Raw genomic sequence first — 16742 nt, forward strand, 5'->3', positions numbered from 1 at the left:
ATGGGGACGGGTGGTAGGACAGAGCTAGCTGGTGAATGGCTCTGTGTGAACTGGGACACACCCAAAGCCTCGAGTATGTGTCTCTTTCAGCGCAGTGCCCTTTAGTTTTCTACTTCTTTAGTGCATGCTCCTCAGGGCAGGCACCTGTAGTCTGTCTTGTTCCCTGGCATAACTCCAATACTCAGAGCCCTGCCCATAGTAGGAACTCATTAAGCATTTTGAATTCATGGGTAACTAAACCAATCAGTGTACTTCTGGGTGCTTGTAGGACTCATAAGATAAGATACTTTGCTTGGGACCAGGTCACATCGAATGATGGCACTATCTGAAATAGGATAATTCTGAGATAGTTATTTACTTGGAGGCCAAAGATTAGTCAACAGTTCATACCCAGTTTATTTGACTCCTGACTCCTCAGATTGAAACCCAGCACCCTCCCTCATGATGACCTTCCGACCTCATGAGAGCCCTTTGGTCATCCTTCTAATGTCTTTTTTTTTTAATTGGGGAATATTGGGAACAGTGTGTTTTTCCTTGACCCATTAGCTCCAAGTCAAGTCGTTGTTTTCAAACTAGTTGTGGAACGCACAGCTCACTGGCCCATGTGGGGATCGAACCGGCCACCTTGGTGGTATGAGCACTGCACTCTAACCACTGAGCCAATGGGCCACCCCCAAATGTCTTTTAAAATCCTACCATTAAGGACCCACCTGGCAGAATGGAAGAGAAATAGTGTGAAGTGAATGAAAGCAATGATTCTTTTAGAAAACCCTGCCAAACCAAAGAATGAGTGACTTGAGTATGTCTTCTCAACGGGTTGGCTTATTTACATATTTGTCAGGTGTCTGTAGGGCTTGGGGAAAAAGTCAGAAGACATGGCTGCTGAAGGCCCAAGAAGTCAGCATGTATTTTAGCAGGGCCACGTGTCGGTGATGACACAAACAGTAAGATAAGAAATATTCTTCTTTTTCTAATGTTGTCAGAAGAGGCAGCTTCTCAAAGAATCATAGGATGTTTGAAGGGTAGGAACCGTATTTCCTTCTCTTGACAGGTGAAGAAAATGAGGTTTATGTGGTGGAGTGACTTGCTCAGGGCTGCAGAGCTAGTTAGTGACTGAGCTGGAACTGCAATCCAGGTCCCCAACTCCCAGGGCCAATTCTCTTTCCACCTCACCACTCAGCCTCCTGAAGGATTAGCTATAACTTCTGAGAAGCTTATATTACCTCTTCCATCATTTCTTGGTCTTTTTGGAAATATTAATGATCTCCCTCTGTATCTTTCCTTTCTAAGATGACCTAGGAAATGCCATTAAGGGGAAGTCTTAAATTGCATTTTGTTAGCAAATTCCACTGTCACCAACCTGTCCCCAACTTGAAAGTTTCACCAAAGGTCCAAATACTCAAGGTTTCTTACCTCCAGCTTTTCCCTTAATCACATTAGAAAATGTACATTTTTGTGTTCATATCCCATACAGTAACGAAGTATTTCTTTTCCATCCTGTAATCTGGAAATCCCTTTTTTGCTGTTATTTTTAAGAAGGATCCTTGCACATATCAGCGAGCCTTGCTGGCTCCTCAGAAACCAGCCTTCTAAAAGAGTTGATTGGATTTGCCTAAAGCATTTCCTTGTTAGTAGCCTGTGTGTGCTTTTCCTTTCAGATGTCATCTGGCTGCCCCAACAAAAATGTGATTGTGACTTGGGGCTTTCGCAAACTTGGGCTTTACTGAATGTTCTTTTGAAATCTTCACAACTGCCTGTCCTTCAAATGGAAATCTGGAAGCATATTGAAAGTGACTTGGTGTATTACGGGTTTGAAGGCCACTTTATCCTGCTCTCCTCCTGTTTTTTTGCAACTGAAGATTGGAATTTTAATTGCTCAACTACCATTTTTAATTCATGATGCCCAGAAAGGGCATGGGTTATTAATTAGTTCTGATTAAGAGGCACCCTGAACCTGGGCCTGGCTGCTTGTTGATTGGTTTCAACAGCTCTTTGCCTGAAATTATTGTCTGTATGCATGTGGAGGTGTAATTATGCAGACACTAGCTGCTCAGTTCTGCCAGGTTAAACCGTCTATTATGAATACGTATTACAGTGTCTTAAAAGGCATTTATTGAAATGCCATAGTTTAATAGTTCAGGCTTACAAAATCAAGCTCTCTTATGTTACAGGCAATAGCCTCTTAATTGGATGTTTTCTCCAAGTACATGCAAATGTTGGCTTAAATACATACACACACACACACACACACACACACACACACAATTAATATATACTTTTTTTAAGTGTGAGAAACAGTTTGGTTTCATGGTTAAAAAGAGAACTCTGGAGCCAGGTTGCCTGGATTTGACTCATGTGCCTGCCACTTCCCAGCTCTGTAACTGGGCATATGATTTAGCCCCTCTCTTATTGCAGTGGCTTTGGTAAAATGGGGGTGGTTGCAATGTTTGTATCATAGGGTGGTTCTCAGGTGCAAAGGAGTCAGTGCACATCAAACACTTACCAAAGTCCATGGGACCTAGTCATTGTGTTTTTTACTGCTTGCTCCACCATATTTACTTGTATTCATATGTTATAAAATCTAGTGTGTTAAGCTGATGAGATTATGGGTGTCTTCCTGTGGCAAAAGCTGAGAGTTGTCCTCTAATATCTAACCTCTTCTTCCACAGCAATAATGTCCCCACTTCACCAGGTTTAAACTAGGTTGGCACAAAGTTAAGAGTAAATGTCTTTTCCATCTACCAGTGGCCATATGACTACATAATGGCCAATGGGTTGGAAGCAGATATAGTGTATCAACTCCTGAAAAGTGGCCTTTAAGGAAGAAGGACACCTTTAAGGTTTGTCTTTCACATCTTCCTCCTTTCTACTGATGGGAATTTGGTGATAATGGCTGGAACTCAAGCAGCCACCTTGGATCGTTAGATGGCAGGCTACGGACACACAGCAGGAAGGGAGTAGAAGCCTGAGGGTCTGACAACTTCAGGGAGCAGAGCTGCCCTAGCAGCCCTTTTCTTTTTACTCTCGACTTTTGGTAAAATAAAAAAAAAATTTAAAAAACCTCTATATGATTTAATACACTGTAATTTGGGCCACCTATTGCAGTCAGACCTAGTCTTACCCTCCCTGAGTTAGACCACACTCTCAGTATTTTGATTATAACGTATAGAAATTTCAGGACATTAGGGCATGGAGAACCATGAAAATGTTTCACACACTCTGATATTTCCTGTGAGAGGCACTACTTTATTACACCCAGACATGGCTGCACTGCTCTGTGCTCTGCCTGAGGGGACTCAGCCTCAGGCCTCAATTGGTGGATGGGGAGGGGATTGCTTGACATAACTGATGGCCAAGGCTTCTAGAAATAATTATTTGGAGTCTCTTCCAGGAAGAAGGGATATTCTGACAATTTTATTACTTCCCCTAGACCAGAAATTGTGGGCCCTTGGAGGAATCCAATGGCAATTTTCTTTGATTTCTTCATTACACAAAGAAAAAGTTTCTCCATTTTCTATATTTCTGAAAAAGACGCAGGGCTCCTGAACAAAAGGGCTTTAAGCAGGGGTGTGTTGACGTTACTTGTTTTTCCTCAGGACAAGTCTGTGGACAGTTTAGTGACCTCAGTCTATCTTGCTTAAGAACAATGATGACAATCTCTTGAAAATGATTTTTAGGGGCTCTTTGAAGCCTAGGATGACATTTCCTTCTTCCAGAAAGGGTTTCCATTTGATTCCCCCAGACCCGTAGAGCTCGTCCAGCTTGGGACCTCCTTAAACCAAGTTTAAGATTTAACACAAGGACTCATGTCATCTCCTCACTTCCCTTCCTCCTTTTCTAGGCTTACATTTCTTTTAACCAGAGGCCATTTCTTACTGTGTCTCAAGGACAACGCATTCCTCAGCACATGAAAACTGATACATTTTGGCTGAATGAATGAATCTGTAATTTATGAGACCTATCTTGTTTTCTCTGTCTTTATTTTTAGTTGGTCAATTAAAAGGATTACTCTGTATTGAATATTATTTCCAGTGAGCTGTCATTTCTTCAGAGCATGACTGCGTCTTCTCTTCTTTGTCAATTCCCCAAGTTCTATAAATTCCCCAAGTTCATGGACTAAATAGCCACATAAGAAGTGGCTACTTGGTAAATAATTGCTTCCAGGCTAAGACTGCTGTAGTTCCCACGCCTCTGTTCAAGAATGGCTCAAGCTACACATTTCTGGGATTCCTCACATGTTATATGGATATTTTGAGTGTTGCTCAGGTTATCTCTGGCAGTCACACCCAATGACCCTCTAAATGGTGGATCTCCGTCTAATAATTTCCTCCTCTAGTACATCTGATCTCACTTTTCAGGAGTTCTTTCTGAAACTGACCTCCGATTCCACCATTCTCTTGCTTATAGACCACCATGGCTAATCACCACTGCCTATGGAAAAGCTTCTCACTGTGCTTCTCATCCTTTATCTAGGTGGGGTGGGCAGGTTTCATGAAAGAGTACAATCTCTGGGAAATCACACCCTAGATCCAGCACTAACTAGCCACATGACTCCACACAAGCTAACTTCTGAGCCTTGGTGTGCTGACGTGTAAAACAATGTTAGTCTTGCAAGGGATAACCTATGTAAATCTCCGAGTGTCTACCAGAATTAAAGTAGCTCAATAAGACATTTCTTTGTTCAGGGCCTAGAGGGGATAGCCATGTATTATTTTACAGCTTGTGGATACATGGATACTAGATAAATGAAATACCCTTTACCCATTTCCTCTCTGGACCTAGTTTCCTTATATACAAAGTGAGACTTTAAGTAGTTATTTTGAAGCTTAAGTGTGGAAAGCTAGGTAAAGTACTTGGTTCCATACTTGGCACACCATTAGAGATATGATAAATGTTCCTTCTTTATCCCTCTTCCAAACTGAGGTCATTGAGGTCCGACTTTCCTTTCCTACAGAATTGTATTAAAAATTATAAACCAGAGTGCACTATATAAAAGGATTGTTATCCTCATCTGTACTTTTTTTAAGTTTTAGCTACCCTTTAAGGCTGAGTTCAAATGCCACCTATTCCATGAAACATCCCTGGATTCTGACTTCTACAACACTCATCCCCTACTCCAGCCAAAAGGATAATAATGCAATTAAAGGAGAATCTTCAAACAATCTAATTTGATACTTGAATTCCCTATAGATCAATAAGCTTGATTCTACACTATATAAAGCTAAGCAGTGTTCTAGCTGCTACTAAAACATTTTTAGAGATGAAAAATTCAGTACCTTCAAAACAGGTCTATTGTAGCTTTGGACAGCATAAATATGTCCCCCTAAATTTTCTGCATTTGTTCTTAGGTATGTTGGTGTTTCCCTTTAAACATATTGCCCAGAAATAAACAATATTCCTTCAAATACAGTGGCCATGTATCACCTTTCTTCTGTAACTACAACCTGTGCCAACAGGTTTTCAGCAACCATGGAGCTGTTTTCTCCTAATTACACTGCTGTTCAGTTAAGACCCTGACATCTTATTTTCAAGTACATGTTGGTGCTACATGACATCTCCTCTGTCTTGACTCAATATGGTTGTTTTTGATATGTATGATTGGTTCTCCAAATATAGATCCATATTGCAAGCCTCTGGGTACGTTGGGTCTGCTTATTAAATTGTTGTGAACCTAATTTGTCACTTGTGCCCCTGGATCCATTTTTTTTTCTCATGAGTTTTTCCAAGGTACTTTATTCCTTTATAAAACTTAACTCATTCTTATGCTTTGTGCCATAGTTCATGTACTAGTCTTATGTCGCTATATGATAGATGGGGTTCCCTAGAAGCAGAGCCTCAGTCTGGGGGGATTGGGCAGCAAACCTGCTCACTCCCAGGCATGGTGGCTTCTGTCAGGCTAAGAGCAGTTCTCCAGAGCAGAGGGGCAGCTAGGAGTTGTTCTCAGCCAACCTATAGAAGCTACGGTGTACGTGCCCGGCTGGTGAGGGGATCTTATGGGATATCAACAGTACCGACTACAGTTATCTATGATTTTGTAATTCTTGAGAATGGAAACCCCATGTTTTCTATTTCCGCAGTCTCTGTAAATTTGGCTCCATGTCTTCTTGCACAACGAAGGCCCTCATTTGCAGAATTGAATCATCAAAGATCTAGAGGAAATGCCCCCTAATTTGCACCCATGCAATCCACTTCAATTTGTAATAAGAGATATCTGTAAGGGACTTAGCCAAATCCTCCCTCAAGCAGCAGAGTTCCTCCCGAAGTCCTCCCCCACCAGACCATGAGTGATAGAAGTATATATTGTAGGTTCCCAGAATCTAGTTGCCCTGTCAACTCAGAAGCTGTCTAAGGACCAAATGCCTAAAATCAGGATAGGCAAGTAACTTCTGGAGATCCAGCAAACATATCAAAGTGCAGAATTTCAGGCTCTTCCACTCAACTCTTAAACTATTTTTGTTTCTTTAAATTTTATGAAGTAATATATGCGTATGGCTAAATATGAAAATGATATAAAAAGGTAATAAATGAATAGTAAAGGTCTATTTCTCCATCATCTTGACTTTTATTTCCACTCTCCAGAGCTAACTCCTGTTAACATTTTCTTGTGTTTCTATCCAGAAATAGTTGCAGATATACAAGCATATCTATTTATGATTTTATACACAAAAATATTACAGTATATATTCTACTCACCACTTTTTTAAAACTAATAATAGATCTTAACAGGTCATTCTACATCAACACATCTATGTCTGTCTCATTTTTTTAATGACTAGATGTCTTACAATTCATTTAATCCTTTTTTAATGGACATTTAGGTTTTTCCAAGTTTTCAGCTCTTACATAAAATCTTTTTGCTATTACAGATTTTTGCCATTACAAAATAAGTGTCCCTCTATGTATTTCTTTGCATATATGTTCTTAGCACTATTAACTTGAAAAGTCTGTCCTTGTTTCTCAATAGAAAAATGATGGCATGGATAGTGAATATGGCTACTGATTCCCTACGTCTATGTTGGATAATTATGAGTCTTTTAGCCTAAGTGATGCTTTCTCCTTCTGTACCCATTTCTTTTGTAGCCCCTTTCCCAGAATGCAACTTATAATCAGAAAAGATAAGAAGTTGCCCTAGTTGATAAAAGCTGAAAGTAATTCTCAAGTTCAGGTCATCATAAGAGCAAGTTCTAAAAACCAGATTAGTATATAATTGAAATGACAGGATAACTATCATGAGAGGAAATTCGGAATCGTGTTCAGAATTTAAGAGGATCAGTATTAAGAGCTAGTCTAATATCAGACTTTCCGGAAATGCAGCCCTGATGTACTTAAAAGAGCTTACTGTTGTCTTTTTTGCTTGCAGTGAAATACATGCGAGAAGCCACACCCTATGTGAAGAAAGGCTCCCCTGTATCCGAGATTGGGTGGGAAACGCCCCCGCCAGAATCCCCTCGCTTAGGGGCCGGCTCTTCAGACCCTCTGTTGTCATCATCGCAGCCCTTCTCCTTCCACAGAGACCGGAAAAGCATCCCCCTGAAGATGTGCTACGTCACGCGGAGTATGGCGTTGGCTGACACTGAGAACAGGTAAAGACGGCCAAAGAGCTCTGTATCTCAGCTGCTTTTCACCCTCTGTTGTTTAAAGGGGACGCTCTTGCCAGGGCTGTACTCGCGTTCTGAAAACAGTGGTTTCCAAAGGGTGTTGTTGCAGAGAGAATGTGTGTGTTCAAGCCAGGAGAACCTTCCATGAATATAAGCTATACTCGTATTTATTAATGTTAGCTAATAGTAAGCAAATCAGCCTCTCTCTGGGTATCAGTGCCCTAAACTGTGTATTTGGAGGGTTGGATGGGAGGAAATGTAAAACTCTTTTCTACTATAAACCTCTTTTCGTGCTCCAGACAGAAAAAGAAGTGGCCCTGGCCCACGCCTAGAGTGCGTCTCCCAAGAGAGTTGTGTCTGTACGTGACTTCTCCGGCCTCGGGATAGATACACCACAGCCATGGTGATTATAAGGAGTCCAGCCAAGAGGGGCAAATATCTGGGGGTCCCTTGTCCCCTAAAAGTGGCACCTAATGCATCTGAACAGAAAACATATATCTATGAGGCAAACAAGAGATACGTAAAGAAGAGGGAGGGAAATTGACCCAGCAAATGGGGACTCTTGGTGACCTTTGCATCCATACACAAATGCTAAAAATAGGAACAACTCCGCTGGATCTTATTTGCCATATAATGTGTGGGACAGCTGCAACCCACCCGAGTAGGAAGTATTTGGCTAGATTCAGTGTTGCTGATGAGGAAAAAATCCAAAGGGAGTAGGAGCAGGACAAAAGTTGCCTCCTTGGCTCACAGCTCAATGCTCTTTTTGTTTTCTTTCCCAGAAAGCTCATTCTAAGGAAGCTGCTGGCCCTTACTCCAGCCAGCTGCAGGATTTACCTCATTCCCCCTACCTGTCCTGTGTCAGCTCTATGTTCACAGGGATCAGAGATCAGAGGTTTTCGGAGACAACTGGGGGTATCAGCAAAAGATGAGTCAGAGTAGACAGACTGGGAAGGAGGCAGAATTCATAGATAATCCACTTCCATCTATTCTGTGTTGTACCCCCTCAGTTTCTGCCACTCTCCCGGGCCTATGGTTGATATCTTAGTAACTCTGTGAGTTTCCTCTTCCCTAGCCTTGTACCCACCCAATCAAACGCATTCTTTTTCCCAAGAGTCTGATGGTTAAGGTTTCAGATCTGATGAATTCATAATTTATTGAGTGCTTACCTGGTGCTGGGCATTATGCTAATTACTTTAGAGCAGAGACTGCAAAGTGGCAGCCTACAGGGGTACCCAGGCCACCGATAGGGTTTTTTAATGACCTATCTAGTGTTTGAAAGAAATTTGAGTTAGCGGCCACAATGAATAGTGGGGAAATTTTACATTAAGAATCCAGATTTCTGCTTTTCTGAAAAAATCAGTAGATCTAATGATATTAGGCCCACGTTGCTGTAGATAGGGCTCCAATCTACAGGAGTCTAGTAAAGGTTTCTCCGTCGACAAAGAAAGGAACTCTCCTCATCCCTCATATTGCCTTACACTGAGAGGATTTCTTTAATTACCTGCCTGGTCCTTCACCCTGCCTGCCTACTCCTTGAATTAGTAACCCTGCTTAGTCCTTTCAACAACCCCCTGAGTTTCTCTCATTGTCCCCATTCTATAGAGAAAAAACTGAGGCTCAGTGCTTATGTAAGTTCCAGATATCATGAAGCTAATATCTGACACAAATGGGCTTCAAACTCATGCCTGTACGGTGGGTGACAGCATCCATTTACGAGAAAAAAACACAGACTAGAAAACTCGGGCTATCGTAGAAATTATTAATGCACTGGGGAGAGAGTTCAAGGAAGTGATTTCTAGGGTTCCCTTCCAGCGGTGGACTTACATGTTATAACATTTCTCTCAAGGCATTTAATTATATTTTAAAGAATATTTGGGGAGTTATCAAATTTCCAGTATACTTCAAATACTGGAAACTTCATTCTGTCAAGCCCATAGAGGGAAAGCGTTTTTAAACTGTTGTATCAGTGCCATTCATGTCCACCCATGATGGGTGTATGTGGGCCTCCCAGGTGGCGAGCGACAGCCTGTTCTGCTTGGGTGTGAGAATCATCAGGGTAAGACTGAAATTATAACTCTGCTAAACCAGAAGTTCCAGGAGGGGACTTCAGTCTAGACAGATCCCAAACTTCTGATAATAATATTAATCTTTCCTAACGTATACGTATATCAAATCACCACAATGTACACTTTCAATATCATACAGTTTTGTCAATATACCTAATAACACTGAAAAAAAATTAAAGGCTGTGTGGGGGGCCAGGTTTTGAGCCTGGTTGAGAAAGCAAAGAAAAGAAAAAGAAAACAAAAATTTTATGGAACTCCAGTTATACGCTGGGCAGAGTGTAATGTACCATTCAGAAATGTGGACTCTGGGCTGAATGGAAGGCATATCTAACACAAAGTGCTTTTACAAGGTTGAGAAATATAGGAATTGGCAAAGCATCCAAAGTAGATGCAAACTAACAGGAACAACAACAAAAAATCTGTTCTGATCTTGACATATGACAAGGGAAAATGCAGATTGAAAAGCACAAAATAAGGCAAAGAAGGACTGGTTTAAGCTAAAGACCAGAGTTTGCAAAGAACATTCACCATCATACATGCACACCAAAGAACGCAACAGCGACCTTTACGGCAGAACCTGGGGGAGATGTGAGAAGAAATAGAAACATACTGATATTATGTAATTGAACATACTACTCTCAGTCCAAAGACAGGCAGGTGGACAAAAAGTAAATAAATATGCAAAAGACCCAAATAACATAATAAGGGAGATCTGGATACATTGCAAACTCTGTACCCTGATAATAGATAATAGTTTCTTCTCAAATCCCATAGGATATACACAGAGTTAACCACAGGATAGGTCATAAAAAATGCAGTAAATTCCAGAGGGTAGAAATAATACACAAACATCTGCTGATGACAGTGGAATAAAACTAGAAAATCCATAACAAAACCAAAGAATAGAAAGCTTTTCTTCATGGATTCTTTAAAGCTCTCTATGAAATTACTCTTGGGGCAAAGGAGAAATCAAAACTGAAATTGTCCCTTTTCTAAAAAATAATAATGATAAAAAAAGAATGCACACATTAAATATAAAAGAGAAAGAAGGAAAAAGGGAGAGTGTATAGTCTGGAGTCAGCTAGACCCACAGTGTAATCTTAGTTTCATCACTTATGTGTGAGTTTGAGCAAGTACCTCATTTAATCCAAATTCCTGGGGGTGAATACTCTAATCTCTATTTTATAGACAATGAAAATTAGTTCAGAGGCGAGAGTCGAAGCAAACAGTCAATCTGGGATTCAGGCCCAGGCCTGGCTGACACCAAGTCCAATTTCTTAATCATGATACCCCACTACCTCCTACTCTCTAGCACCTGGCAGAACAGCTCACCTGAATTGTAAGCACCATCGCCAGGAGTTAATGGTCTCCTAGATACTAAAGCCTGAGAACCGATGACAAATGCCATAGCATCTCGGGGTTTAATCCCCTCGGTGAGTGACACACAGCTTCTTAGAGTTTGCATTACAAACTCTCATGTTCAATTTCTCAAACAGAAACAGCCATCGAACAGCAGGCAGGATTGCTGCTCTTTCTGTGAAAAAGGTCACCCAGCAGGCACTGAATCCACAAGAATATGTCCCTGCTAGTGGCTGTCGATGATTACAACCTTTTTTATAATCCTACCTCTTAAATAACTCGTGTTTTTCATATTCAGCTCTCCGCCATCACAGCCACTGCTCGAGTTCAGGCCACTTCCTCAGTCCTCCAGACTATTTGGACATATTTCCTACCCGGTGCTTTATTTCTAATTTGCTCCTTTCCCCACCCCTTCCCATGTACCCTATGCCCAGCTAGCCAAGGGAGCGTGAAACACTCAAAACTTATTCATTTGGTCAAAATGGCTCCCTCTCACCTTCACAGAAACTCCTCAAAACCAATAAGGTGTTAGATCTTCCCTAACTCTCCAGTTCCTCCCGCCTTATCCTGTATGCACCAGTAACCCTTAAACAATCTGTGCATGTCCTTCACTTGCTCCCTGACAACGTCCTTGTCACCCTTTAAGCCTCAGCACAGGTATAACACAGGTCCCACTCTAACTTGTTTATAGAGCCATTCACGACAGCACCCTTTATAATGACTTGCGATACTTTTTTCTCATGGTGCTACCCAGTTCTTAAAATCACAAGACCCTTGCTATCTGGGGCATCCCATGTTTTTATTTTAATATCCCAGCTTTCTAGAACGTAGTTTGATATAAAGCGGACATTCAAAAATATATGATGGTAATAAATGAAAAATGGCACATAGATCTGTCTATTTTTGGTATTCCTACCTGTTCAAAAACTTCTCCTAAAAAAAAATCTTCCATTAGGTAGTCTTAGAAATAAGAGAATAAATAAAAACACAGCTCTATGCTGCCAGGCAGAGCAAACTTAAAGAAACCAGGACAACCTTTTAATCAATGAATTGGGTTAAAAGTAGATGGCCCAATATGGATGGCGTGTGAAGCTTTTATCATCATGATGCCTGCTAGTAACAGTCTCCACAGTAGACCTTCATGGTTAAATTATGGATTGATAAACCATTCTTGAAAAATAGTACACATCTCTATTTATGGTGCACAAATGAAAAATTCACAGAAGGCTCTGTTGTGGTTTCATATGGAAAAATTCCACTCAGCACATTATGACTCAGAGGGATCCGATCAGATCAGTCCTACAGGGCACATGGATATGTTCCGACAAAGTGCCCTTCATGAGACCCTCACAATCCAGCATCCAATCTTCAGCCATAGGGATCAGAAATATGACTAGTAACATAGTGACATTGGTTCCATCTGCGTGGAGTGGACTCATATTAACCAAACAAGCCAGAATTCAGTGGTAATGGGCAAAGCAATTGTCAAGCAGATGGAAATGCTCACATAGGAGGGTCTGTATGTCCTCCCATCATAGGCAGGCTGTATTGGAAGACACGTGGAAACAGAAGCAGAATACCAGAACACCAAGGAATAAAAGTGATGTGGATCTTCAAGAAAAGCTAAGCAATGCATTCTCTCCATGTAGGCTAGCTGTGTGAGAAATTAAATTGTCATCAAGGTCATCGATATAGGTGATGCCAGTAGGCCTTAAGAAGTATATTTTAGACAAAGAAGCTGGAAGCCTTCCCTTCCTGGATCAGGAGAGCCTTGCCAACATGGCCTTTCTGTTAATTTATGCTTTACTGCATCCCCCATCTCCTTTGGGGTATACATAAATGGGCTGGGGTTCCTCCATGTGGTTCTCCTCTGTCCCCTTCAGTTCACACAATCATATTCCTGATGAGAATCTGAACAGTGGACTTATATCTTTCTTATGAAATTAAATCATTTTCTAGTCCTAGCTCCCTGAAGTTCCTCCCATATCACCTTGCTTGGAGTTTTAGATGATCCCAAATACATTAGTTACACATCTATGAACAGGTGGTCTTTTGATGACCATCATCAACAAAAGAATAATCATTTTACTACGTTAGCCTTATTTCTACCTCCTTTACCCAGTGTTTGGGGCACATTATTGCCCCCCCACCCCCCCCCCACACACACAATGCACACACACGATATGTAGAGTTCTCAACTACAGTTTTTACACCTGGATTACTATTGAAAAGTCTTCTCCTTAATACATCTGGAATGAAGATTCATGATGTACTTCTATGTTTTATTACTATAGTAAGCCCTTGGGAAAAGTACTTCTTCTGTTAAGAGGCTCACAGAATTATGTGTTTTTTCTGGCTCTTGTTTTCTTCATTCTTGGTTGGAAACATCATGATGGCCTCATAACTGAAACTATTGCTAGCAGATCATGATTGACATTTACATTTTGGAAACAAAGGACAAATGTAAAATCAATATATACTGATGCTATAGTAAGTGGACACAGTTTAAGAATCTAAAATAGGCCCGAATTAACCACGTGAATAAAACTCTAGAGTTGAACTCAGAAAATATGGGTTTGAGTCCCAATTCTGTCACTTACTCCCTTTAACTTTAGCTAAATTATCTAATCTCTCTGATTCCCACATTCCTTATCTATAAAATGTGCTTAACAATACTGACCATGTGTAATGGTTAGATGACTTAATGTACACATCCTCTAATTCCTGTCAGTGTAACAATGGCATAAATGCAGCTTTCAATCAAAATATCCTCATTCCTGGGTGCAAGGGGAAGGAAAAGTTGTTGTGCTTTTTTTTCCTAGGAGAGAGAAGTTTCCAGGTCATTTCCTCAAGCTGTTGAGCAGTGATTATTTTGTAAGACATCCTTTCACAGACGTTTTTAGCCTTTTGACATTTCTGGTCTTCTGCAGGAAACTTCGTTCCAATTTCTCAACTCATGGGTTTACAAAGCCTTAACTATCACCTATATATCAAACTCCCAGTCCTTGGCCCACCCACCACTACCCATCCCACTACCTGCCAGACCTCACCCCCACCTCACTTTTCCAGAATGCCTTATGATCAGCTTGAATACACACCACCCTGGTTTTCAATATCCTCACACCCTTTTGTGGGAGACCTGAGGGTTTTCTTTCCTTTCCTACAAGCTCAGTATTATATTAAAACACAAATGAGCAAACTTTTCTTATTATCTTATTAGTGTATCCAGGTGTTCATCGCAGAAGGTTTTCTGAATTTGTGTAGAGCACCATTTTACTGGAACTGGAAACCTCATCGCATGGCTATGGAATTGCTTGTCATTAACTATGTATATCATGAACAGAAGTCAATGGTCTAGTTTTTCAATTATAATTTTTAAAAAAGTTAAACTTTTATCATCACGTTTAAAATTAAAAACAAACAAACAAGCAAACAAACAAACAAAAACATATTATCTTTTGGACAATCTACCACTTTCATTTGAAAGGGTGGACTTCTTTCTACCAACCACCAGGAGCACCATTTTCATCATGCTTATTCATATCTATCTGTCTATCTATCCATCCATCCATCCATCCATCCATCTATCTAATGTACCATATTTCCCCCAAAATAAGACCAGGTCTTATATTAATTTTTGTTCCAAAAGACTCATTAGGGCTTATTTTACATTACGAGCATCCTGAAAAATCATGCTAGGGCTTATTTTCCGGTTAGGTCTTATTTTCTGAGAAACATGGTATCTATCACCTCTATCACTGTCTGTCTGTCTGTCTGTCTATCTATCTATCTATCTATCTATCTATCTATCTATCTATCTACTACCTAACTATCCTTGTTTCTTACGTAGACTACTCCTAGTGAAATATTTTGTTACTATAGAAAGGGTATGCATAAAAAGAGTGATGACCTTGGTGTTTGATTCAACAGTGCACACATTCTGCATTTGAGAAATATAGGAAGTGAAACATATAGTAAAATTGCAACAATTTGTTTAAAAGTGGTTGGGAAGGGAAAATTTAGGGCTGAATTAATCAGAAACATGAAAAAGGAAATAAAGCCCTAAACAGTTGCATTATTTTTAAGTGCACGTAGTAAGACAAAGTAAGGAGGCATGCCTTGCGGCATTCATAACAAACCTAAGAAAATAGATATGACACTCCCTTTTTAAAGTTATTTTAAATGAAAGTTTGAATGTTATCAAAACAATAAAGGCGGACAGTTTAAAAATTAAATAGACCTATAAGATCTATTTTTTAAAAAAAGCAATGGATGTTTATCATTCATTTTGCAGCTCGTTTGTAAACCAATCTATAGACTCATGTCTGAAATCTGGGGAATTTTCTCCTATTATTTATTTGATAATATCTTCCTCCCTTTTTGTTCTTTCTCTCTCTCTCTCTGAATCCCCTGTTGGAAAGATGTCTAACTTCCTGGAATGATTTTCTGTTTCTTTATTACTTCTACCACATTTTTTAACTTTATTTTTTATGACCTTTCCTATGAATATTTTCTGTTTAAATTTCACCAGTTATATTTTAGTTCTTTTTGTTCTCTGGATGTTCCATTTTAGTAAAATTTTGTTCTTTCTTGTTTTATGGACACCATATTTTCTCCTAATTCTTGGAGACTATTAATTAGTTTTGTTTATTTTTCTTTGCGCTCTTTGTTTCCCCAGTTATTTTTTTTCTGTTTGTTTGTTCTGATCTTCATCTTTCTTGTTGGAGGTTTTCCTCAAATGTCAGCAAACTTCTCTTTTTTTCTACACTGAGAGACTAAAAAACCTTCTGGGATCTTTGTATGGGGAGGGAGGCTTACCAATTGATGAGAATTCATGTACAGTTATTGTTTGGCAAGTGAACCTAAGAGACCCCTTCCACTCCTACAAATGTCAGCATTTGGAAGTTTTCTCTGGGTCCATTGAGTTACCTAGAGGAGAACCATCCAGTCTCTTTCAGGAGGTCAGACATCCTTCCATCAGGGGATTCAGAGAGAGAGATAGAGAGAGAAAAAAGAAAACAGAGGAGGGCATTATCAAATAAATAGTAGGAGAAAATTCCCCAAATCTCAGACATAAGCCTGTAGATTGGTTTACAAGTGGGCTACGAAGTGAATGACAAATATCCATCATTTTTTATTAGTTTCAGATGTACAAAACAATGCAATAGTTAGACATTTCATCCCTCACAAAGTGATAACCCCCTCCCCAATCTATTGCCCCTCTGATATTGTTTATATCTATTACAATTTCGTTGACTCTATTCCCTATGCTATACTCCATATCCCGTGACTATATATATATATATATATATATATATATATATATATATTATTGAGGTTATTTTCAGAAGCTTCATTATCTCAGCTTTCTCAGAGTCCCACTACTCAGCTTGAAGACCTCACATGGGACCCTTGTTTTCAGCCCTGCATCACCCCTGTACCAATCTCCAGAGGTTCCAAGCTCCTGCAGTTTGTGCAGATCCCAGCGGCTCACTGCCCTGGAATCCTATTGCAGCCCTTAGATTGTAACTTCCTGGGTTCTCCCTCCACTCCCCAGTCAGTTACCTGGCTCTACCTGACTCCATTGCTCTCTGTCCTTCAAACACGTATTAAATTCTTGCCTCTCTTAGTCTCGTGTGGGTTTATACCTATTTTACCGATTTTTTTTTTTAACTAGGATCTTTTAAGGGAGAAGAGATGAACATGAATAGCTAAG

The 16742-nt window shown here is 40.0% G+C and overlaps 1 protein-coding gene across 1 annotated transcript in view; it reads left to right on the forward strand.

Annotated features, from left to right (window-relative positions):
• SNTB1 (syntrophin beta 1) overlaps positions 1-16742 on the forward strand; it is a 212786-nt gene that overhangs the window by 91061 nt on the left and 104983 nt on the right. Inside the window, exon 2 of the mRNA XM_081070731.1 lies at positions 7361-7583. Coding sequence (XP_080926857.1) covers positions 7361-7583 — 223 coding nt within the window. The remainder of the gene's footprint in view (positions 1-7360; positions 7584-16742) is intronic.

This window comes from Rhinolophus hipposideros (assembly GCF_964194185.1).
Source record: "Rhinolophus hipposideros genome assembly, chromosome: 13".
NCBI lineage: Eukaryota > Metazoa > Chordata > Mammalia > Chiroptera > Rhinolophidae > Rhinolophus > Rhinolophus hipposideros.